This window comes from Bison bison, unplaced genomic scaffold (assembly GCF_000754665.1).
Source record: "Bison bison bison isolate TAMUID 2011002044 unplaced genomic scaffold, Bison_UMD1.0 scf7180017864215, whole genome shotgun sequence".
NCBI lineage: Eukaryota > Metazoa > Chordata > Mammalia > Artiodactyla > Bovidae > Bison > Bison bison.
In genome coordinates this window covers 11,570,111-11,597,195 of record NW_011494787.1, presented here as the reverse complement: position 1 = coordinate 11,597,195, position 27,085 = coordinate 11,570,111, and the positions used below count along the sequence as shown (strand labels likewise).

Genomic DNA, 27,085 nt, shown 5'->3' with positions numbered 1-27,085 from the left:
TTTCATCCTACTTCAGGAAACACTCAAAACAAAACAAAAAACTCCTCGCCCCAACCATTTTCACCCATGAAAGGGGAAAAATTAAACCAGAAGCAAAATTCATTATTGTTCCCAAGAGAAAGAGTCTACGAACAAAACAAAGCCTACCTTTCTAGTAGAGGATAGGGAGGAGTGCAGCATGAGCACAGCATTCAGGTCAAAAACTTGTACACGAGGAAAAATGTATATAGTCACTAAGTACAATACATAATTCTAGCATCTGAAGAGAATGTCCTAGACTAGTGCTGTTCAACAGAAATACAATGCAAGCTACAAATGTTAGCAATATAGGCAATTTAAAATTTTCTAATAGCCATATAAAAGAAATAAAAACAAACAAGTAAAATTAACTTTAATAGCATATTTCCTCTAACCTAGCATATCTATAGTACTATCTTTTCAACAAATAATCAATATAAAAGTTATTAATAAGATATTTTACATTCTTTAATCCCACAGAGTCTTCAAAATTTGGTATGTGTTTCATATTTACAGCACATTTCAATTTGGACTAGATACAGTTCAAATACTCAACTGTCACAAGTGGCTAGTGGCTACCTTATTTGACAGGGCGGTTCTAGACAAAATACTCACTAGGTTCTCTTTTCCATGAACAATGAAGCAAATGGCTCCCCAGAACTAAAGCTTCTAGGCGTCTCATTGGTTGCACTAAAGAAGCTATATTCTGCTACCCTGGGGACACAGTCCTAGGTACCATGAGCCACAAGTAAACATAACTAATTGATTAAGAAATATATATATAAATAAAATTCAGGCAGGAACAAAATGATATGCCTTGGTGGAGAAAAAGAGTATGCTCTCCTAGTGCCAATTCATCTGTCCATTCATCCATTCAACATTTGTTGAGAGCCTATCATGTGCCAGAATTAATTCCACAATGCTAGTATTCTGTCCTTAGTCTTTTGAGGGTGGTGATGGCGGAGGCGGGTAGTTTAGAGACATAAAAAAATAAACAAGTTCATTGTAAACATCAATGTTATTATGAAGAAAATAAAGTAGAAAATATCACCATAAATGGGAGAAGAGATTACTTTAAGAGAAGAGAAGGCTTTTCTGAGAAAGTGCCATTTAAGCTGAGAATGAAATAAAAGTGACAGGAATGGAGAAGAAAGTTCTATGCAGAGAATATAGTTAGGGCAAAGACCTAAGGCAGGAAAAACCTTGGCACATTTGCAAAGCAGAGAATGTCAATGTTGTTAGAGAGCAGTTAACAGGAAGAATAGTAGATGTGCTCGTAAAAGTAGTCAGGGGCCAGATCTCTTAGGACCTACGGAAAAGGGTCAGGAGTTTGGTCTAGATGTTATTCTAAGAAACAGTCAATAAAGTGTTTTAAGTGCAGGTAGGGGGAGGTATTAATATGGCCTGGGGTAGGCTGGTAGTGGTGAAGTATGAGGTGAGATTTCGAATATATTTTCAATTTATTAGCAAGTCTTATCAGCTCTACCTTCAAACTTAGGTTATATAAATTAGATTATATTTTGAGTCTGACACGACTTGCTGATGAACAGGATGTGATGACCAACTACTAGACTTTTGGTGTGAGGATGTAGGTGAAATGATGGTGCCATTTACGAGATGTGAGCTGAAAAAAGAATAAACTCTGCTCTCCCTCCTGTATTTCCAATCTTGATAAATGGAACAACCATTCAGTCAGAAGACAGCTTCATCCAGGGTAGTGCCACATTCAAACAGTCACCAGGTCCATTAATGCCACCTCTCCAAAGTTTCTTAAACCTGTTCCCTCTTTCCATCCCCACAGACTTGTGTGTGTGTGTGTGTGTGTGTGTTTTAGTCACTTAGTCATGACTCTTTGTGACCCCATGGACTGTAGCCTGCCAGGCTCCTCTGTCCATGGAATTCTCCAGGCAAGAATACTAGAGTGGGTTGCCATTCCCTTCTCCAGGGGATCTTCCGGACCCAGGGATTGAACCTGGGTCTCTTGCATTGCAGGAAGATTCTTTACTATCTGACCTATGAGGGAAGCCCTCTATTACTAAGACTATTGAAATCACCTTAATAATCTCCAGGTTTCAATTCCAACCCAACGGCAATGCTACAAATTGCTTCCCTGCTTAAAATTCTCCAACAGTTTTTTTGAAAAGTGATTTGGATGACACCACCCTTATGGCAGAAAGTGAAGAGGAACTAAAAAGCCTCTTGATGAAAGTGAAAGAGTGTGAAAAAGTTGGTTTAAAGCTCAACATTCAGAAAACTAAGATCATGGCATCTGGTCCCATCACTTCATGGAAACAGTGTCAGACTTTATTTTTGGGGGCTCCAAAATCACTGCAGATGGTGATTGCAGCCATGAAATTAAAAGACACTTACTCCTTGGAAGGAAAGTTATGACCAACCTAGATAGCATATTCAAAAGCAGAGACATTACTTTGCCAACAAAGGTCCTAGTCAAGGCTATGGTTTTTCCAGTGGTCATGTATGGATGTGAGAGTTGGACTGTGAAGAAGGCTGAGTTCCGAAGAATTGATGCTTTTGAACTGTGGTATTGGAGAAGACTCTTAAGAGTCCCTTGGACTGCAAGGAGATCCAACCAGTCCATCCTAAAGGAGATCAGTCCTGGGTGTTCATTGGAAGGAATGATGCTAAAGCTGAAACTCCAGTACTTTGGCTACCTCATGAGAAGAGTTGACTCATTGGAAAAGACTCTGATGCTGGGAGGGATTGGGGGCAGGAGGAGAAGGGGACAACAGAGGATGAGATGGCTGGATGGCATCACCGACTTGATGGACATGAGTTTGGGTAAACTCCAGGAGTTGGTGATGGACACGGAGGCCTGGCGTGCTGCAATTCATGGGGTCACAAAGAGTTGGACATGACTGACCGACTGAACTGATCAGTTTAAGATGGACATGTCCTTTGATTTGCTACTTCTCTTTTATGGTTCTATCCTATAGAAATATAGAATAAGGATATATAAGGGTAATTCATTATAGCACTTTAATAGTGAAAAACTGGACACTACCTAAATGCCATTCGAGAAGGGAAGTGTTATACAAACCACCATATAATTATACAATTCAACCTAGTCCTTATTTTAAAAATGAATCAGATTTAAATATACAGATATAGAAAGATCTTCAAGATATTTTAAAAACAAATAGCCATGTATGTATGGGCAATGTGTACATGATTGTATTCACTTAAAAAGCATCGCAGTGTATTTGTGGGTATGAGTGTGAGTACGTTGTTTCTAAAGGTCTAGAAAAGGTCTGGGATGATACACACTGTCAACAAAGGATATGGAGATATATATATATATATATATATCTTATTGGATGAATTTTTAAATAATATATTTATGTAACAACAACAAATTGTACAACTATTCTACATGCCTTCATGTGATTAAAGGCACTTTAGCACCTGGCACTAGCCTTTGTTTCCACATAAATTTCTCAGACTTATTTACATCAGGTAAGTGATAATGTACTTTCATGTGATGGGAAATGTGGGTTGATTGCTGAAATTGGGTCATGTTAGAGACCTATTTGCTTTGCAACTGGAATAGGAATGGCAGCCTCTAGTACTCAGAAGGACAGCAAGATCTTTCTGAAGAGAGGTTAAGGTGCTTGTTTCTTTCCTTGAGGACCACTAGAATTAGTTCATTCCTTTTAGCTCTTCAAAGGAAGAAGCAAAATTTCAAGGCATTTCCCATTTCAACCCATTCGGCTTTACATGTTTCAAGAATACCTGTACTTATCTTATTCACAGTTTATTTTGCTTTTATAATATAAAAAGCCAATAGAAAGGACAGTAAGTTTAGTGCCATAGTTCTAGTTCCTTTCTGAAAATCTTCCTCATTTCCCCAAGAGATTTAAAAAAGAAAAAATTTTAAGTGATAGTAGCATAGCTCTCTTAGAGATAACAATGTGAAACAGCTTTCATGGAAACAAAATGCTTAACAAATAGAAGATGGAATTATACAAATTTCTAAATTCTAAAGATTTTCGTATTTGTTTTTTGATTGTCATCTCCCAGTTACTTTTTTTTTTTTTTTTTTAAACCCAGGAATAAGGAGAACAAGAAACTATACATGTAAGTTTTTCTACTGTAGTAATGGCTGGGAATCTAGCCAAACAGCCAACTGGTAGAAAGAAGAGGAACTGCTCTTCCCAAACTCATTCCCATTCACTGCCTAATTATCTCAAAATGACACCATAAAGAGTTATGAAATATTCAATTATTTCTTCCTCAGTTATTGAGGTCAGAAATGAACTACCTTGGCCGGACCAGAAGACAAAAACCGAGTTAGTAATTGCTTATGCTCTGGTTTTCTACATTCTAAATCCTAAAGCTGCTATCTACACCAGCCCTTCCATTAAAATATCCTTCAACTGGCTTGAATTGCTGTAGCACATCAAAAGACTTCTTCTTGTTGTCTTGTTATTATTATTCAGCCTCACTTTAAAACACATTAGCTACCACTTCACAAAATATTAGAGCAGAAAGGAATATTGGTGATCCTACCATAATCCTCTCATTATTGACAACTGAGAAACTAGCCCAGGAAGATGACATCAGGTAATAGAGTCACACTGCAAGTGTCTAGTTAACTGGGACTAGAACCTAGTCTCCTGACTTCCAGGCTATGCCAAATTGGATATTTTCTTTTAATCATTTAAAGTTAATGCTCCTTAAGGTGTTCTGGAAAAAAAGTTGTATCTAAATGAGAAAAAGGCTTCAACTACAAGGGTAGATAGATTGGAAGCAATCTTCCAGCAGATACAAAGCTGTGGATCGATTACCTAGGGCAAAGTTGTTTACTCATCACCTGACTTTGGTCAAGTGTATGAGGAATAGTTATTTAGTGCAGTGAGAGGAAAAAAAAGTGGCAAAGTGGGGGAAGGGGGAAAAAGTGGGTGGAAAAATGGTTTCTTAGTTAGGGAAACATTCTGATAGACCACTTTGGATATGATAGGATCTTTCAGGGTCATACTTGGAACAGGAATAAAATAAAGAACTAAGTTATTTTTTTCTAATACATTTATAACTTTCCAAGGCCTTTGGAAAGAAAAAGGTGATGATGAGAAGGAAAAAGAAAGCTGAAATATTACAGCACTCTACTTGGGATGAAACCTGTGAGAATGGCAAAGACACTCTTTAAGAACAAGGTGTGTATCATATTCCTTGACTATTCAATGCTGAATCCCTCCCACTGACCATCCCTACTACTATAATCAAGACTTCAGTGAAAATCTGCCACACAGACTTGTGTCCATGGTTACTGTGAGTCAGTACAGATGGTGCAGAGGCAAGGTAAAGAAGCCAGGGAAGCATGGAGGCTTCCTGAAGTAAGAAGAAACCTGGCCAATGTAATGGCTAGGATACCAAACAAAAAATGTTTCAAGGAAAACATGGGTTGAACAGCCAAAGAGCAGCCAAAGAAATTGAGAAATAAAGAAAATAAGAAATGACATTAAAAAAAAAAACTGAACAATTTCAGCACAGTCATAGATTATAACACTGACTCCAAGAGGGAGATGAAAGAATAGATAACAGATAAGAAAAACAGAACAGTAGCTTTAGGAAAAAGAACATGCAAGTGAGATCAAGAAAAAAACAGCAAGAAATGAGTATTCGCTGAAACGAAGAGCTGACAGTTCACCTAGAACTACATTTCAAAACTTAACATCTGATTACTACTGAACTTCTTTCTAAACTATCAATGTTTAGAAAACAACGTTTAAAGTTGAATAGCCCTATTTGCACAAGGTACATACCTAAAGTCATTCTTCAGGCAACTTACGGCCAGAAAAAAGTTTAGATCACATACAATTGCATCTACTATGTGAAACAATGCCAATCAGAGAAAAACTTCTGAAACACTTTTCTTCATTGGGAAAAGTATTCATTTTAATTATGCTCCAAGATGTTACAGAGCTAGAAATTAACAAATTTAAGTCAGTACAAACTTGATTTATTGTCAATATTTAGTCATTAATACAACCCAGGTTAATGAAACATTACTTCACACAAGGCTCAGATGCTCTAAAATCTGTCTTAACTTTACACATGTACTAGAAAATGATAAATACCTAAAAATGACAATGCAAGGGAAAATATTACAAAAAATACAACTGTAGACCCTTGTATGAAAGTTCTTTAAAGTTCTGCCTTTGGGAATAATACCATGCTACATATCAGAACCAAAAATAAACTATTTTCCTTGAGGTTACAATGCTCAACAATATACTGGATGCACTCTAAATTACCATGCTTGACAAGAATCAAAAGAGAAAAAGAGGGCTTCAAAAAGGTTGAGAGAAAAAAACAAAGGAGCAATCAATTGTTATATGCTGATTTCTGCTGCGATGACCTCTTTAACAATTTATAGCACTGTGGAAGAACTGAAAAAGAAGGGTACCAGTCTCAGCTTTCTAAATCAGCACAAATTCAGACAATTGTAAGGGTACTGTTTCCAATGCTCTCGATTCTTCAATACTTTACATGGACTCCTTATCCTAAGCCCACATTTTTTCCTCTAATTTATTCCTAAGGATTTTCCAAACACACTTTCTGTTTTCTATTATCCAATATACAAACCACAAGGCAGTAAGCAAAACAGTAACATCTGTCAGTCAAGTCAGTTCTAAAGACACCAATTTTGGTTTAGATATTAGTCATGAGATACAGGCATAATCATCCTCCTTCCACACATACTCTCATCTCGAGCCTTACAAAATGACTTCATCTTCAACCGTGAGGCAATGTGAAATTTTAAGATTTTTTTTTCCTACATCAATGACTTGCCTGTTGTGAAGTTGCTTGGTTGGCAGCAATATCAGGGGCTGTTAGGAATGCTTGGTCAGAACAGATAAAAAGGATGTGATCAGTGAAGTACTGTAACCTATCATAATGGGCTTCTTACAGGCAGACCGGAAGAATTTACCTTATAGACTCGTCACACTCATTTCAGAAGGGAGAAAAATGTGTCTTAAAAAGGAAAGGAAAATGATTAGATAAGGGAATACAGTAAAATATTAATACTGTAGTAATAGGTAAGGGAATGCTTATAGCTAACCTACCTTGTGGGGAAGTTTCTGGCATAAAATAATCAAACTTTCTCTCCCATTATTGTTTGCACAAGATTAACAGTTGCTTTACATCAAGAGGGGCAGAAAGCCATTAAACACATTTCTTCAAAGGTAAGAAATCTCTTTTTGAAATGAGCATTAGAGAAAGGAGGAAAAGGTAGGGAAAGCTCACTCAAAGAGGTCCTCAAACATGCGTTGTCCCATTGCTATGTATGCTTCCTTTTCCTCTGGTGTCATTTGGGCCACCAGCTCTGGCTTCTGGCTCACTTCACTATAGGAGAATGGACGGCCAGCCACCATGACAACAGGGTCATCTGCTACTTCCTCAAATTCATCGTCTTCCTCATCCTCTTCTCCATGATGTGCAGCCACAGTGGCCACACGGGGTGGAGAGTCATCATCTGACTCGCTGGTCTCACTCTCAGAGTCACTGCCATTGGCAGCGGTCACGGGAGCAGCCGCCCCCACTGAACCTGCAGGGGCAGACGGGGTCTTCTTCTCGTGAATGAGCAATGCTCGCATGACCTCCTCATTATCATCTGGCCCTGCATGGCCTTCTTCATGCTCCTGAAATGAGTCTATATCTATGCCGCCTGGAAAGAGAAAACCAGAAAGTCAATATTCTTAAATAAAAAAGGGACTCCTTTACAGCTAATAAAATATAAAAGCTTAATATATTTAAATATAGGATAATATAGGATAACACAGACTTCGCTGGTTCCATTTTTTTGAGCTACTGTCCAAAAGATATTCAAAATGTTTCTCACAAACTAGAGCTTAAGTAACATAAACCTTTAAGTATAGCTGACCCTTGAACAATGTGGGTTTGAACTGTGCAGGCCCACTTACACATGGATTTATTTTTATTTTTATATTTTTTCTAATAGTAAATACTACAATAATATATGATCCATGGTTGGTTGAATCCATGGACATGGAGGAATTATGAATGTAAGTTATACTCAGATTAATCCCTGTGTTCAAAGGTCAACTGTACCTGGGTCTGTTTTGATTTGTTTTTTAATATCTACTTACTGATTGGGCTGCATTGGTTCTTAGTTGGGGCACAATGGGATCTTTACTGGGCACACAGGGTTAGTTGCCCTGTGGCATGTGGGATCTTAGTTTCCCAACCAGGGATCAAATGCATGTTCCCTACATTGCAAGGTGGATTCTTAACCACTGGACCATCAGGGAAGTCCCTGCACGTGGGTTTTAAGAGACATATAGCTTGGATCTGAACCCTGGTTCATCCAACATGCAAGCTGTAACACTTTGGGCAAGTTATTTAGTCTCTAAACTTCGGTACCTTTTTCTATAAGACAGGATGATAAAAGTATTTGGCTTCTAGGGCTCTGGTTAAGAACATGAAGTAATGTCTGTGAAGGACCAAGTTTGTAGCTGGAATAACAGGACATCAAAATAAAGTTCCTCATCCTGCCTGGGGCAAAAGCCAAAGGTCTTACGATAACCTATAAAGTCCCACATCATCTGAATTCCTCCTGCCCCACTACTTATCCCTTCTCTTACCCCTTGCTCGTTCTGCTCCAGTCACAGTGGCCTCCATAGTGTTCCCCGTGCACACCACACACACATTCCTACCTCAGGCCCTCTCCACTGCCCATTTCCTTTGCCTGGGATATTTTTCCTCTAGGTACCTATACTCTCTTGCATCTTTCATGTCTTTACTCAAATTTTACATTCTTTCAATTCACCCCTACCTCTATATTCTTAATGCTCCATTTTTTCCATATAGCATTTATTTTCTAACATAGTACTTCATGCCTAATGTCTCTGTGACCTACTTTCCACAAATGTCAGTTCTCCACAACAGATACTTACCTTTTTTACGCAGTGATATATCCCATGCACCCAGAATAGTGACTACTGCTTGTTAGGTACTGAATAAATATTTGATGAATGAGTAAATAAATGGCAGCTTATTTTCCTGAAGCAAATTAAGTGTACTTTGGACTCTATCTAGGAATCTAGTATCAGAAAGGAAAACACACATCACACACTTCCTATCATTTTGTGTACACGTTACAAATGAAGAATTTAAGAAAAACATTTGCATCCTGTATTCTGAAAATAATACCAAATATAATGCCATTTAAAACACACAAAAGAAATTAAAATGTTGATTGAAACCTGACTCCTTTATTTAAATCCTGACTAACATTTATTGGATGTGTTATTTTGGCCAAGCTACTTCATCTTTTTCTGCTTCAGTTTTCTGATGTACAAAAAGGGTGGAAAATAGTATTTATCTCACTGGATTACCAGGGTGATTAAGTGAATATTTGCAAAGGTCTGGTACTTAGATTAGTGTTATCTATTATCATTATCAAGAGAAGACCCGTGTGGGCTAAGTTGCTTCACTCCTTGTGGCCGACTCTGTGAAACCCTATGGAGTGTAACCCACTAGGCTCCTCTATTTGTGGGATTCTCCAGGCAAGCATACTGGGGTGGGTTGGTTGCCATGCCCAATCCTGGCCACGGAAAAAGTGAAAGCATCTTCTCACTAACATATGAGAATGAATTAGTTGTAATCTTGGACATTTTTACAATGTTTAGATAGAACTCCTAAGATGAGACATATAGGAAAGAGAAAAGGAAATAGGAATTGAGAACTTAAAAAGTTTAGATCAGAGATAACAAGTTTTTGATAACATGGATGTAGACGTGAGAACTGAAATCACACTTCAAGGTTTATTTAAAAATGGCGCCGGAAGCTGAACCTCCTCCTTAGGGTCCTTATTGCCAATGTAGTGTTTCAAGGGGAAAAAAGGACAAGTAATGTATGCAAGTCAAAACTAAATGAAGTCATGTCTAAAAGATTTCTGACAAGGTTCCTGAGAGACTTAGGCAAAAAAGGAATTGTCTTGTTATAGACAGAAGACAAAATATAAGGATAAATGAAATCTCTAAATGGTAAAGCAGAAAAACTAGTTCTAGGAACTGTCTTATTTAACAGAGTTATAAATTACAAAAAAGATGTGTACTGGGAAACTGTCAAGTTCACTGATGGGCTAAGCAATTCTGGGTACTTAAAGGCCAAACTAACACCAAAAAAATATAGGAAGAGCTGAAGGTTGAATAAGTGGGCATAAGAGTGTTAGATCTAGTTTGTTTTTCAAACCTGCTGAGTTTCAGGGATTTTTTTTTAGTTAAAAAAAATTTTTTTGGCTCTGCTGTGCAGCAAGAGGGATCTTGGTTCCCTAATCAGGGATCGAACCCATGCCCCCTGCACTGGGACTGCATAGTCTTAACCCCGGGCCACTAGGGAAGTCCCTAGATCTATGTTAGTACTAGCATAGTATAAGAAAATCTGCCTAGCAAAAAATAATCTAAAATATACTAAACAACCTGATCTAAGCTACCACAAAAAGGGAAGGAGAGGATCTGAAAAAAATTCCTGCAAATAATTCTCAAGTTGTCTTAATATGCTTCCAGAACCAAAGCAATAAAGAGTCATGTAAAACCTGAAGGATATTTGAAATAAAACTCAAATAATTAATAATAAAATCATTCATAAATAATATGTATTGTTCTGGTTACTAGGTCTCAAGTAAAGTATATTACAATTGGAGATAGTCCAGAAAAAGACAATTAAAATAAGACAAAAAATGTAGGTGGAGATGACTTGGGGGAAGAGAATGATTTGTAAGGAGAGTAAAAAAGAATCAGAATTATCACTAAAGTAATGAGGACATGATTGAAGTCTATGAAATTATTAAAGATATTAAAGTAAATTGAACTCTGAGGAAAATAAAGTGTAGGACAAATAAGACTCACTTTACAGTTCACTGGATAGAGTCTATTCAACTATCATAAAACCTAATGAGAGCAAATTTAGACCTAACAGCATATACTATTTTATACACAGAAGGAAATATTCACAAGAGGGAACCAAGGCTAGATGACTTATTTAAAGTCCTTATGATTTAAATTCCACCATTCTAGGAATTATAAACATGGAATGTTAAACTTATGAGCCTAATTGTATGTAACACTGGCTAATAATAGTTTTATTTCCTTCGATTTTGTTACTAAGTTCACAGAAAAAAAAGGTTTGTTGCTTCAAGAATAGGCAAGACGCCAAGCTGGGGAAAACAAACCATTAAATAGTTGACAGACTAACTACGATGTAATCTAAAATAACTTGCATCAAAATAACTAAACATCACAGCCAAGGTAATCAAAGGGAAGAAGGGAGACTGAAGTATAACTACCAAGGAAAATTTTTTTCCAATTGCAATTAAAAAACTAAAGAGAATCACACTAGAGGTATTACCTGCTTTACCATCACTACCCAACTCCACACTACTTTTACAATTCTTAGCATACATTTCTTAGTAAAAGAAATGCTAATTATGAAGGAGAAAGCACTTAGGAAAAAAGTAAACAAGTGGTTTTTAGTTACTGATGATTCTTAAGCATTAAAGAACCAGACTCAGTGATACATTGGTAATGATACATAACCTAGGAATAGGGGCAGGTAAGTTATAATACTAATGAAATCTGATTAGAGGTACAGACTCCCTATTTCATCTGTTTCCCAGTTTCTGAGTAACATTTATCCAGTTTTAGCCTCTCATTTCCTACCTACTCCTAAACCATCATCATCCAAAGTCTCTAAATCCAGTAATTTGAGACTAAAATTTATAAAGTAAAATGGTGCAGCTCTCAAACTCCTGATTATTATGCAACTGTTAACACTTCAGGGCTTACAGAGATTTCTAAAACCTTCTGGTATAAAGTTCTGTCAATCTTCTTGGATGGTGAGATACTTGTTCTTTATTCATGTGATATCTTTTTACGTATTTCAAGCAGCACAACTCCTTTTTACTTATGAAGAGGCAACATAAAAAGTTTGGGCTAGTGTATAGTTAAGGCTCCCAATTCAAAGAAATAAAAATGCATGTAAAAAGGCAACAGAAGATTAAAGAAGAGATGAATCTGGCCACTTTGCATACAAGAGCACTTTTGCAAGAAATTAAGACAAAACAATGACAATTTCTAAAATCTAAAAACAGAGATTTAAAAAGTTGTCTGTTATTTCAACTAAGTTGAAGGATAATACAAGAATACTGGTTGGTTTTACTGCTTATTGCTCAATTTACTTTCTGCTATAAGGCAACTGTTTTATAAAACAGATGGGGGATGGTTTTCAATAAAACTAAGAATTGCCCAGGCAAAATTTCTTACCAAGTCAAGTTTATTTTCTACTGAACTCAAGACATATTCATCTTACTAACCTCTACTCTTACCTTCTTTCATCTCTTCAGAATTATATGCTCCTTGGACAGTGCTCTCTCTTAACCAAATAGGTCTCTCTTTGGCAGATTTCCCCTCCAGTGAGGCTCGATGAAGATCTTCTTGGTCATCCATGTTAATGACAACATTCTGAGTGTATAAATCCTCATAGGAGGGACCCTTGGTGGTCCACGCTTCCCGGTGGTGCCCACCTGCCAGGCCAGCAGCTCCAGCAGCAGTTGCTGCACGGTCCTTGCTACATAAAAAGATCAGAGGAGGAAAGAAAGAAAACTTGAAGTCTTAGTGCAAGAAAAGAAGGGCAGCTGGGGAAGTGGTTACTGAAGTATTACATATAAATATAATCATGCACACATGCTTTAATAATTCTGAGAATTTGCTCTTATACCTCTGGGTGAAGTTTACATTGGTTAGAAGAACACATCATATTTATATTTAAGTTCCTTAAACTCTGAATCCTTTGGTGTGTACAAATGCTTGAGGTTGGATAGATTAACATGTTTCAATAAATATACTTAGTGTGAGGAGATAAAGATATAGTGACATAGACCACTTAAAGACACTAGTCTGGCAAAACTCTATGCCAGTAAAATCTTTGATGAGAATTTTGTTTCAAAACAAAAACCCAAAACAAAACACATGATATTTTTAAAAGCATCTTTTCAGCTGAATCCAGAAGAATTCAAAGTAGTTCTATGGGCTTTTCCCTGTCTTTCGTGTGCTGAGAAACTAAAAAAGCATTCTACAAAGCCAGACTTCAACTCAGAATCAATGTTCTTCTGCAACTCACCAAATAAGGCAAATCTTCATGGAGAGATTAGCCTCTTTTCTGTCAAGTTGTAACTTTCCATCTCTGCACCTACACTGACTCTCCATATCCAGCTCCAACCATTATTTCTACTCCATGGCAAACAATCTATTTCTGAGTCTATTTTGTTTAGCTTTTTACCTCTACTAGCCATGATTTTTTAAAAAATAATTTATTTATTTTTGGCTGTGGTGGGTCTTCACTGCTGCATGGGCTTTTCTCTGGTCGCAGCGAGCAAGGACTACTCTTCACTGCAGTGCAAGGGCTTCTCATTGCAGTGGTTTATCCTGTCACGAAGCACAGGCTTCAGGGCTTGAGGGCTTCAATAGTTGCAGCATGTGGGCTCAGTAGTTACGGCGTGCAGGTTCAACAGCTGTGGCCCACGGGCTCAGCTGCTCCGTGGCATGTGGGATCTTTCCAGACCAGGGATCGAACCTGTGTCTCCTGCATTGGCAGGCAGATTCTTCACCACTGAGCCATCAGGGAAGACCCATGCTTCAGGCCAGATCACTCCTTATTTTTCTCTAGTCACTTAATGTCTTCTCACCTCTGTTAAGTTTTAGTCTTTCTGCTGCTCCTTCTGCTTGTTTTACTTTCAATCTGCTGCATACTCTTGTGAATATACCTGGTTTTCTGTGTCTAAGCTCACACCTTATCTTTCTTTGCCTGCTACTGATGCTTTCTGTATCAACATCTATGCATGACTCTCCCTCCCTTTCTGTTTAGACAACTCTGTTTTATTCCATAAATTATCTCATGTTTCATGAACTACCTGCTTACTTAGTACCTCCCCTATATCTTTCTCCATATCTTTTGCTGTGTTCTTTTCCATGTCTACTGATTCCCTTGCTCCATATTTCTCTAACGAAAGACAGGGAAAAGCCCATAGAACTACTTTGAATTCTTCTGCATTCAGCTGAAAAGATGCTTTTAAAAATATAACATGTGTTTTGTTTTGGGTTTTTGTTTTGTTTTGAAATTTTTTCCCTAAAATTTTCCCATGGATCCTGAACTGTCTCCTGTGCAGTACCCTTTCTCATTCTGAGCCTAAGCAATACTTCATTTGTCTTTAAGTTCTGTACCACTTCTCTCAGAAGCCACTCACTATTTTTCCTTGTCTTTGATCCTACTGCACGTCTGCTTACTCCATTGCTCCTCATTTCTTCCTTGGCCCACTTACATCTACTTAACTTTTTTGTCTCATGTTTAATTAAGACTTGTCTGATATATATGGGGGTTGCAAAGAGCTGGACACGACTGAGCAACTGATATATACTGTGGTCCGTGTATCTGATTGGCTCATTACATCTCTCCCTGAGAACACTATGTTTCTCTGGAGGTAATCTTGGTTTCATCTCATACCTCCTTGCCTCTGGATATCTACAGACTCACTGCCATTTTTTCCCTCAAAAGAAAAAAAAAAAAAATGTACCCTCTCTAGCTGTACGAACCATGCTGATCTTGTCACTTAATCCATGCCTTCTAACTACTGCCCTTAGCTGTACCAGGGCTGCTTTGTACATCATTCTTTCCCACAGACTTATTAGTTATCTCCTCATCCACTCTGAGTTTAGGCCTACGAGGCATCTCTCTGTACCCAATCCATCTACCTGTCTTGCTATAGTTTAAAGTCTTATGTTACAGTTGCAAATAACTGGTTTCCTTCTAGCTTTTATTCCTTTCTGAATTCATTCTAATGTTACTTTTTGCATTATTTACAATGTTGATCTCAATTTAATCCATATCTGTTCTTCTTCATTCCTTTTCTCTCTTCCGTGTTGTCTTCTAAAAGGTTGTGTTATTGCTTTCAGTATAATATGACTCTACTTAGTCTGGTGTAAGTTGTCTTTTTAAACGCTGGTCTCTCTTAACCATTCAGTCTTCCCTTCTGTCTTAGCCTGATTTGTGTTTTCATGTTTCTGTGCTTACTCTACATTCTGAGTCTCTCCTCTCTCACCCAGTTGTCTCCTTAACTCCTTTCAATGTCTTTTCCATCTTCAGCTAATATTCTTACCTTGTTGTGCTGAGCCTGTCCTATATGCCTGTCTGCGCCCACACGCGTCTCCCTGAGTGGGCCAGATGCCTTTTCTGTCTCTCTCCACCCACTCAATGTTTCCCTAGTTCTGACTTGGCCAACTCCATCCTGTCCTTTTGCTCCTTCACTCAGAATCTTAAATGATCCACTCAATCTTTCTGAAGCTACTATTTCTCCATATCATCTTGAACACATAGTTGTCTCTATGCTGTATCCTTAGCATTAACTCTGAAGACTATCTTCTGAAGGTTAGTAAGTGTTCAGTACTTTGGATAGGACAATTCAAATAAATGTGAATATAAGACTACTTTTAAAAAGTCTTTTGTTTTCATTACTCCATTACAGAAACTCAAGATTGGTTTTATTTTGGTTTGAGGCAGGAAAGATTTGGCCACAAGTTAAACAAATTATTAAATTTGGAAGAATTTTTTAAAGGATATTTTTAAACATGGATAATTGACTACACAGATTTTATTTATATTTTCACCAAATATACAGTCAAATCATCAGCAAATGTGACACTAAAGGAAATCCAGGTGAGAGATATCAGAATTTACTTCTTCTGCATGCTTAAATTTCTCCTATGGACAGAAAGTACACATTTCACTTAAAGATGACCAAGGTGACAATTTAGTTTTGAATCCTTTTACATTACTTAAACAATTGTAGAATTTTTAAAAGATATAACTCTTACTCACCACTTACTCAGGGGTGAGCGAAGAATATTATTTCAAAACTAAATTTTTAAAGATTTTTAAGGTGAGTGTTAAATAAGAGATGATGGAAAAGGAGAGGTTACTGGCAAGGAATTCCATTTAGGAAGGATAGGAAAACTTTAAATATCACCAGTGGGTCGACTTGCTGAAAGGCTGGAACTGTTCATCAGTTCTTGGGTTAAATCTACTGACAGTTTTGCAGAGGCAGCCTCTGGTTCCTGTTCTAGGGATTAACTAGAATTAATTGGTTACAGGAGCCAAACAATCATGCCACCAATTTTTTAAACAAAATAATGCATTACTATTGTCTGGGTACTCCCACACCACTCTATTGATGTTTTCCTTTTCTTGTGCTGGGGAAGGGTGGCTACTTCAAAACTGCTGTACTCTGAAACAAAGCCTATAGTACAGAAAACCTAAATAAACACCACTTCCAGGATGTTGGATACAAGCAGTGGAGCTTGTCAAATGCTGGTGAGGCCACCTTAGCCAGAGTAACAGCTTCTAACCTAGCTCTTAACAGTCTTGTTCCTAACTATGTAGAAGCAATCGTTCGTATTTTATTCTGGCTGGAAGTCAAGTACCCCATTCTATCTTTCTTGCCTGCCTTCATTTCCCTCTTTCTTCTTATTGACCAAGCTGTTGAGTAGCCTCTTTTTTGATTAGTATTTCCATCACTCCTAATGAGAAGCAGGTATTCTGATATACTGAGCTGCTGTTGGGCCTCTCACGTTGCTCAGACTTATCTCCAGCATGGACTGAGGGATACCTAAGTAAAGGTCCTGGAATGGGAGGTGGACTGTGGTAAGTGTGGAACAATAGAGGTTGAATGCCAATGGTGGTGGTGAATGAATATTCTACAGTGGGGAAGGATCTTAATAAACAAGAAGATAAACTACATTTAGAGGAGGAAACACAAGTATAATTCACAAATAGTATTAATATTATACACTGTACAGAAAGCAATCAGAGAAAATGTCTAAAGCACACTTCAATATGAAATAACCCATAAGCTTAAAATGTATGTATTTTTGTAAAACAAATTTCCCTCACAGGCTATTCTGACAGGGTTGCAGTATTATTTAAATGCACAGAAAAAGATATAACAAATAAATTCTTGATAAGAGACCAACAACCAGTAAGAAAAATTTTCAGCTATCTGTAATGTGTATGATACTGGCTGCCTATCAATTATGGCTCCTCTCCTTTATTTATCGATTTTATTCAAGTACTGATGGCTATTTGCTTCAAAGGACTCTGGGACCTTACTTAGTCTTAGGAGGTAAACCTTAACCAGTCTAAGCACCAGTCATGTGATCTCATTTTCTTTGTGGGACGCTGGTTTAGAAATAAGCAAATACGCAATCCTGGCCAGTGTGACATTGGTGGATACAGCAGGATGAAGGTGGCCCTCTGAGAAAGCTTTCTTCCATCTTAAAACAGGACACAAGGAAGGGATGGTCCCATTTTATGCACTTGAACATTTTCATCTATATGTGATACCTAGAAAGACATGGCCATCTTAGCTAGCTCCCCTGGTGGTCCCAAGAGGACAACCAACAGGCTGAGTTCAGCAGAGTAAATATGGAACAAATCTAGATCCTTGAAGATGTAATTGAGCTGTGAAATTAATTCTGAGCTGTGCTACCTAAGGACTTTTGGTCATGCTAGAATGTTTTTCTTACTGTTCAAGCTACTTCTAGTTGGTGTTCTATTATTACAGATAGAGGCATTCTAACTGACACATATGCTAGGAAAGAAAATTCACATTGATTTGTATAGATACAAAACCTTCTATATAATTAGATTGTTTTTAACCACCAAAATGAAATTCAGTTTGCTCAGAACTGCCCAGAACTGGCTTTTCAGCAACATCTGTACCAGAGAACATAAAATACTAAGAGTGCTCCCAAAATCTATACAGTTACAATTTGGACTATTGGGTTCTATGGAAGGGAGTAGATGGGTATAAACTTTAAGCCATCAGCTTGAAACTGGAAAGATGAAAGAAAAAGGGTAGAATAGGAGAGCACTCCCTGATCTCAATTCTTATTTATGCTTTTCAAAGAAGATAAACTGCTTTTTATGGCATGACAAAATGAAGGCTGCCTCCACAATTCAAACATTAGGATACACTGATAAAAACATAGAGCCATAGAAAGAAGTATTAACCCATAGGTAACACCCACTTACACTTCACTCTCAAGAAAGTTCCACTGAAAGCTAAGGAAGGCAACAAAAGTGTGGTTAGAATGGTTCAAATACGAATTTAAAAAGTGATTGATGTATTTCTTAAAGAACTTCAGGCTTCAGAACTTGATTAGGAAAAAAAAAAAAAATTCAGATATTCCCAAGAGGCAGAACCAATCTGGGACTAACCAACAATTAGCAAAGTTGCAGCAGGCCCAAGCTGATTGAGTACTTAAAATCAAACCTGACTATTTAAAGATTTTTGCCTAAGGCCCACACTGTTCTGCATTCAGTACAAACAAATTTCATCAAAGGCACAAGTTAATACAACAAGTGTGGCAGAGCTTAGAATCCACATAATCTTATAGTTTTTAGTCTCCTAGTAAATTACTTACCTAATCCTGTTCTCCAAAGTACAGGCGGTTAAAAAAACGGCGAGCTTAAAGGTATTCTTGCTAAGAGTACAGAGCCTATACTCACCTCTGTTTCAGGGCTGGAATTTCTGTAGGTTCTGGTTCAAGTATTTCATAGGCCAAGTTTACATCCTCTGTCTCTCGAAGCAAGGCATAAATGGGCTCAATTTGTTCATTAAACCTTGCCAAAAGTGTGCGTGCATCTTTTTTGGGCATTGCTGATTCATCTTCTTCTACCTCTGTCTGGCAAAAGGTACAGCGGAAAGTTCCTACAGAGAAAACAAGTCTTAAGTCAGGGCACACAAATTCTTAAGACTAGTCTTTAGCAAACAGTATATATCTCCACTCTTCCTCCAATCTTTTATTATTAAAACTTTGAAAAATATTCAAAAGATTAAAGAATTTTACAATGAACATCTCTGTGCCCACCACTGAGATTTTAAAATTAACATTTTTCTATTGTTGGTTTATCATATATCTATTCATCTATCATTTTTTTGAGGCATTTCAAGTAATTTCACCCCTAACTACAGCAGAGCAAACAGATTTTAATCATAACATTTCTAACACATTTATACTTATTTTAACTTAAAATCAAATTCTTTACAGCTCCACTGAGACCTGTCCCCTGATATCAACACTTTTCTTTTTGCACTGGATACACTTGAGTCTACATTATGGGGAAAGCCAAATAAATACCTAAAACCGAAAGTCTCCAGTAATTCTGTACATTGCCGTAAGGCTATTTCTTCAAACTTACTTCTTCATCTAAATCAGTTCAGTTCAGTCGCTCAGTTGTGTCTGACTCTTTGCAAACCCATGGATTGCAGCAGGCCAGGCCTCCCTGCCCATCACCAAGTCCCGGAGTTTGCCCAAACTCATGTCCATTGAGTAGGTGATGCCATCCAACCATCTCATGTGCTGTAGTCCCCTTCTCCTCCAGCCTTCAGTCTTTCCCAGCATCAGGATCTTTTCAAATGAGTCAGCTCTTTTTATCAGGTGGACAAAGTATTGGAGCTTCAGCTTCAACATCAGTCCTTCCAATGAACACCCAGGACTGATCTCCTTTAGAATGGACTGGTTGGATCTCCTTGCAGTCCAAGGGACTCTCATGAGTCTTCTCCAACACCACAGTTCAAAAGTATCAATTCTTCGGTGCTCAGCCTTCTTCACAGTCCAACTCTCACATCCATACATGACTACTGGAAAAACCATAGCCTTGACTAGACAGATCTTTGTTGGCAAAGCAATGTCTCTGCTTTTGAACATGCTGTCTAGGTTGGTCATAACTTTCCTTCTAAGGAGTAAGCACCTTTTAATTTCATGGCTGCAGTCACCATCTGCAGTGATTTTGGAGCTCCCAAAAATAAAGTCTGACACTGTTTCCATTGTTTCCCCATCTATTTGCCATGAAGTGATGGAACTGGATGCCATGATCTTCGTTTTCTGAATGTTGAGCATTAAGCCCACTTTTTCACTCTCCACTTTCACTTTCATCAAGAGGCTCTTTAGTTCTTCTTCACTTTCTGCCATAAGGGTAGTGCCATCTGCATATTTGAGGTTATTGATATTTCTCCAGGCAATCTTGATTAGAGCTTGTGCTTCTTCCAGCCCAGCGTTTCTCATGATGCACTCTGCATATAAGTTAAATAAGCAGGGTGACAATATACAGCCTTGACGTACTCCTTTTCCTATTTGGAACCAGTCTGTTGTTCCATGTCCAGTTCTAACTGTTGTTTCCTGACCTGCATACAGATTTCTCAAGAGGCAGGTCAGGTGGTCTGGTATTCCCATCTTTTTCAGAATTTCCACAGTTTATTGTGATCCACACAGTCAAAGGCTTTGGCATAGTCAATAAAGCAGAAATAGATGTTTTTCTGGAACTCTCTTGCTTTTTCCATGATCCAACAGATGCTGGCAATTTGATCTCTGGTTTCTCTCTGCCTTTTCTAAATCCAGCTTGAAAATCTGGAAGTTCATGGTTCACATATTGCTGAAGCCTGGCTTGGAGAATTTTGAGCATTACTTTACTAGCGTGTGAGATGACTGCAATTGTGCTATAGTTTGAGCATTCTTTGGTATTGCCTTTCTTTGGGATTGGAATGAAAACTGACTTTTTCCAGTCCTGTGGCCACTGCTGAGTTTTCCAAATTTGCTGGCATATTGAGTGCAGCACTTTCACAGCATCATCTTTTAGGATTTGAAATAGCTCAACTGAATAGATGAGACCAATCCATTTTCAAAATTAAAGTTTAAGAAGCTTGTGTTGTTTTTATTTCTATAGCTTCAACTTCAGCTAAATTATAACTTCAACTTGTAATTAAATTGTAATTCTTTAGAAATACCTCAGATTTTTCACTTCTACTATCATTTCACCTATCTGGGGCACCATTATCTACTTAGCCTGAAATTTAGCTTCCTAGATCTGGTCTTTGAACCTTTAGGCTCTGTCTTTCCAATTCCAAGTTCCTAGGCCACTGTTTTCTTTATCTCATCCTCCTGCTCTGAAGTCTGTCTGATAGCTGAACCTCTAAAGTCCACAGCATCAAATTGAAATCTCTCATCCTAACATTCAAGATCCTATATAACTTGATCCAGAAACATCAAAACCCAATCACAGTCCTTTACTTGGCAAGTAAATTCAAACACTTGAGAGACAATATACATTAACATCTATTTTATTGTATATAAGTCCTTTCTTTCTAAACTACTTCCATGTACACTTTTTGATCCCTATACCAACCCTGTAAAATGATGTCAGAACTGAGGATGTGAGTTTTATGATTTGTCCAAAGGCACACAGCCAACAAGAGAAATGCAGTAACAGGAGCTACTGTATACCCAGTATTTACAAAGTGCCAAGTATGGCCAATCATCTGAAGATGGTATTATTATTAGTGCTCATTTAAATCTGTACAATACAGAGATTCTAAGGGGTTAGGAAACTTGTGAAAAATCTTATCACTACTAATTGGGAGGTGATGGCAAGATTCAAATCCAACCTATTATGATGAAACTCATACTCTTAAACATTACTTAATACCACTGGCCTGACTCAGACCTCCAGTTTGGTTCTGACTCTCAAATGCCAGGGATAGCCATCCTTTCTTTCTAACCCAATCAACCCAAGAGATTAAGAGAGATCACACAAGCACTCAAGTGTCTGGCACACAGTAAATACCTAAACATTTCATTTTAAAAACCTTAATATATGATTGACATATAACCCCACCCTCAACCCCACTTCCCCTAGTAACGAATAAACAATCTAGACATCTCTGCTTCAACATTAACACTAGGCTCTACTGATATATTTCAAGCAAAATAAGTTTCTCTACTGCCTCTCACACATAAAATATCCAATCACATGTAAATTCTTTGCTCATAAACCCTGTTTAAATACTCTTAATCCATCTTCCTGCTATCCATATGCTATCTCATCGTCTACATCTATTCCAAATAAGTAAAAAAGAGAAAACAGCCTCTCATAGCTAAGAAGTAGCCCAGCATTCATATGTTAGTCTGTGGCGCTTTTCTGACAAATGGAATCCACAGATCACCAACATCAGATAAAAGGTTCTCTGAGTCCACGATGGAAGTGAGGCAAAACCAAGTCAATCTGAGTCTGTCTGAATACAGATAAAAGTAAGGTCTGCACAACCACCAAAAAAAAAAAAATTCTAGCTAACACAAGTGACTGCTGCTTCTTTACCAATTATAGTTTTAGCCTCAGCCTGGTCATCTCATTTCTGGGATAAGATTTATTAAGATATCCAATTAAAGAATTAGTCTCACTTCTTACCTTTTTTTAAACTCTGTATTGAATTTGTTAAATATTGTTTCTATTTTATGCCTTGGTTTTTTAGCCACAAGGCATGTGGGATCCCAGATCCCCAGCCAGGGCCTGAACCCACACCCCCAGCATTGGAAGGCAAAGTCCCAACCTCTGAACCACCAGGGAAGTCCCTTAGCCTCCCTTCTTGACAGTACCTAAGCCACAGCAAATCTCCAATTACCTGAATCCTCCCCAAAATTATCTAACAAAAGCCCATATTCTCTAAGTTTGTTTAGCAAAGTCATGCTGAGTCACCACATGGCTCCCTATGGTGTGTGGCTTTCTTGCTGCAGAAAACATCAACAAACCCGATTTTGTTTACTGTGAGCATATATCTGATGGTCTTTGACTAATGGACATCAACCCAAAGATCTGACTTAACTGAACAAGGATACTATTTACCAAAACAAAGAGGAAGAACAAGTTTGTTTTCCTTTGTGGGAGAAAGATAACAAGTTGCTTTAGATATCTGAATCCACTGCCCTTCAAAATGGATTTATTAGAAGTCAACTTATAACTTCTCGGAGAAGGCAATGGCACCCCACTCCAGTACTCTTGCCTGGAAAATCCCATGGACGGAGGAGCCTGGTGGGCTGCAGTCCGTGGGGTCACTAAGAGTCAGACACAACTAAGCAACTTCACTTTCACTTTTCACTTTCATGCATTGGAGAAGGAAATGGCAACCCACTCCAGTGTTCTTGCCTGGAGAATCCCAGGAACAGGGGAGCCTGGTGGGCTTCCATGTATGGGGTCGCACAGAGTCAGACACGACTGAAGTGACTTAGTGGCAGCAGCATTATAACTTCTGAGAGCCCAACAGTGCAATTTAAGATTAGAAATTTTGATGTGACAATCAACAACATATAGATGGTAACTGAAGTCATAAAGTAAATCAGAGTATCCAGAGATTAAGGAGAGTGAGAAGCACAAACAGTCAAGGTATAAACCCAAGGAAAGAGAAATCCTTGAGAGAGAGAATTTGGTACAATCAGTGGGATAGGATGGTGTTTCAAGGAGAAAATGGTATGGTGCCAATTTTCAAGGTCAACAAGAATTGAAAGCTAACTTTTATATTTCGTAAAGTCAAAGTAAAAGTGAAAAGTGAAGTCGCTCAGTCATGTCCGACTCTTTGCAACCTCATGAACTGTAGCCTACCAAGCTACTCCATCCATGGGATTTTCCAGGCAAGGGTACTAGAGTGGGTTGCCATTTCCTTCTCCAGGGGATCTTCCCAATCCAGGGATCTAATCCGGTTCTCCCACATTGCAGGCAAATACTTTACTATCTGAGCCACCAGGGAAGCTTTGTATTTCGTTAACAAAAGCTAAATAGAGACCTTGGTTAGAGAGGTTTTAGTTTATATGCTATCTTAGGGTGTGTGCATGCTAAGACGCTTCGGTTGTGTCCGACTCTGCAACCCCATGGACTGTAGTCCACTAGGTTCCTCTGTCCATGGGATTCTCCAGGGAAGAATACTGGAGTAGGTTGCCATGCCCTCCCCAGGGGATCTTTCCAATCCAGGGATCAAACATGGATCTTTTACATCTCCTTCACTGGGAGGCAGGTTCCTTACCACTAGCACCACCTGGGAAGACCCTATCTTAGGGTCTTCTCTAACTGCTCCAGGCTGCCTCAGTTTCTTTACCATCTTTCACTCACCTCAAACAGGACCAAAAAGGCACATAAGGGAGAACATGCAATCTAGATCAAAGAATGTGCCAGCAGAGAGAAAATGAAGGCTACAAAGATTCTTTAGGCCAAGTTTGACAAATGATGAGATGAGGAGGAAAAGATGAGTTCAAAAACACTTATGTTTGATCATACACACCCATAAACTACACACACACACACACACACACACAAATCTAAGAAAGCTACTTTACAAATAATCCCATGTATTCATCACAGTCAATCTGTGCAACAGTATTATTCAAATCTAACATATGCGGGAACAAAGACTCAGAGGAGTTAACCTTTATCAAGTCAGAGCTTAAAAACGAAAATCACAAAGCCTAGATTCAAATACAAATCTTTCTGACTCAAAAGCCTAAATTCACTGTACCACTCTGAATTACACATCCCTTTCCTAATCTATCATCCCTGCCAGCCACAATTTAGCAAACTTTTCCCATGTGTAGGAAAGGCTCCAATTTTTAAAAATATGGAGCAGGGGAGAAGATTTGTAACAAAAAAAAATGTATTTAACAAACATTAAATGTGTATCACATGCCTGGCATTTACTCTGCTGAGTTTTAATGTGCTGGGATTGACAGCATGATTAAAATATATCCAGATGTAGATAATTAACAGGTATTGAAAATAGAAAAAGATTTTTTAAAAACAGATATTTCAAAACTATAATTTAGGGTTGTCCATTCAGTAGTATGTGAAAGTCCCAATTCTATGACTCAGGACTTTTCTACTGAAGGTAAGTTATTACTCCAAAATGAGAAAATAAATGGAGACCTACTTGTTGGGATGAGAAGAAAAGAAGAGGGAGAGTGAAAGAGTTTTATACAATTTTAACTTTCTCCCAAAATAATGAATGTAACAACCAAAATGAATCTGGGGCATGGGAGGAGGGGAGAAAAAGGACTGGGAACAAAAGGAAAAAAAAAAGTCATGTTCAACAAAATTCAAACTTAACACTTTCCTTTGCTAAACACAGAAAAAGAAAATTTAAATGACGTCTATTATGCTGGCCAAGGTCTTCGACTTAACTGTTTACTCATTAACATACATGGGACTCATTTTAATTATGCAAGTATTTAATCAAAGGAACAATGATTAAGTACAAGTAAAACCAAAGTGAAAAAAATTGTTTATCCTCCTTAGTTTAACAAGAAGACAATGCTTTGAAAATTTATCATAATTGAGGAAAAGGGATGAGGACGTTATGAGTCAAATCCCCAAATAATTAGACATTACTTGGATTGTGTTTTTCCCTTCTTCACACAAACACACAATGAGTAAGTCATTGGCTAATGCTAGAGTTCACTGTCAAAGATCTGCCAAACATATTAATTGCAACTGGACTATTCAGTTCAGTCGCTCAGTCATGTCCGACTCATTGCGACCCCATGAATCGCAGCACGCCAGGCCTCCCTGTCTATCACCAACTCCCGGAGTTCACTCAGACTCACGTCCATCGAGTCAGTGATGCCATCCAGCTATCTCATCCTCTGTTGTCCCCTTCTCCTCTTGCCCCCAGTCCCTCCCAGCATCAGAGTCTTTTCCAACGAGTCAACTCTTCGCATGAGGTGGCCAAAGTACTGGAGTTTCAGCTTTAGCATCATTCCTTCCAAAGAAATCCCAGGGCTGATCTCCTTCAGAATGGACTGGTTGGATCTCCTTGCAGTCCAAGGGACTCCCAAGAGTCTTTTCCAACACCACAGTTCAAAAGCATCAATTCTTCAGCGCTCAGCCTTCTTCACAGTCCAACCCTCACATCCATACATGACCACAGGAAAAACCATAGCCTTGACCAGATGGACCTTTGTTGGCAAAGCAATGTCTCTGCTTTTGAATATGCTGTCTAGGTTGGTCATAACTTTCCTTCCAAAGAGTAAGCGTCTTTTAATTTCATGGCTGCAATCACCATCTACAATGATTTTGGAGCTCCCAAAAAAATAAAGTCTGACACTGTTTCCACTCTTTCCCCATCTATTTCCCATGAAGTGATGGAACCGGATGCCATGATCTTCGTTTTCTGAATATTGAGCTTTAAGCCAACTTTTTCACTCTCCAGTTTCACTTTCATCAAAAGGCTTTTTAGTTCCTCTCCACTTTCTGCCATAAGGGTGGTGTCATCTGCATATCTGAGGTTATTGATATTTCTCCAGGCAATCTTGATTCCAGGTGGCAAGAATACACAGAAGAACTGTACAAAAAAGATCTTCACGACCCAGATAATCATGATGGTGTGATCACTGACCTAGAGCCAGACATCCTGGAATGTGAAGTCAAGTGGGCCTTAGAAAGCATCACTATGAACAAAGCTAGTGGAGGTGATGGAATTCCAGTTGAGCTATTCCAAATCCTGAAAGATGATGCTGTGAAAGTGCTGCACTCAATATGCCAGCAAATTTGGAAAACTCAACAGTGGCCACAGGACTGGAAAAGGTCAGTTTTCATTCCAATCCCAAAGACAGACAATTCCAAAGAATGCTAAAACTACCACACAATTTCACTCATCTCACATGCTAGTAAAGTAATGCTCAAAATTCTCCAAGCCAGGCTTTAGCAGTATGTGAACTGTGAACTTCCTGATGTTCAAGCTGGTTTTAGAAAAGGCAGAGAGAAACCAGAGATCAAATTGCCAACATCTGTTGGATCATGGAAAAAGCAAGAGAGTTCCAGAAAAACATCTATTTCTGCTTTATTGACTATGCCAAAGCCTTTGACTGTGTGGATCACAATAAACTGTGGAAAATTCTGAAAAAGATGGGAATACCAGACCACCTGACCTGCCTCTTGAGAAATCTGTATGCAAGTCAGGAAGCAACAGTTAGAACTGGACATGGAACAACAGACTGGTTCCAAAGAGGAAAAGGAGTACGTCAAGGCTGTATATTGTCACCCTGCTTATTTAACTTATATGCAGAATACATCATGAGAAACTGGACTATTACTCAGCCATTTTCCTACCCCCCCCAAAAAAAATCAAGCCATCAATCAAAATAAAATAAGCTCAACTGTT

At 38.2% G+C, this 27,085-nt stretch overlaps 1 protein-coding gene across 1 annotated transcript in view; it reads right to left on the bottom strand.

Annotated features, from left to right (window-relative positions):
- Window positions 1-5,909: 5,909 nt before the first annotated feature.
- GTF2E1 (general transcription factor IIE, polypeptide 1, alpha 56kDa) overlaps window positions 5,910-27,085 on the bottom strand; it is a 33,768-nt gene continuing 12,592 nt past the window's right edge. Inside the window, exons 3-5 of the mRNA XM_010845393.1 lie at window positions 18,619-18,820; window positions 12,386-12,627; window positions 5,910-7,705 (exon numbers count right to left, since the gene is read on the bottom strand). Of these exons, the coding sequence (XP_010843695.1) occupies window positions 7,281-7,705; window positions 12,386-12,627; window positions 18,619-18,820 (869 nt within the window). The 3' untranslated portion in view covers window positions 5,910-7,280. The remainder of the gene's footprint in view (window positions 7,706-12,385; window positions 12,628-18,618; window positions 18,821-27,085) is intronic.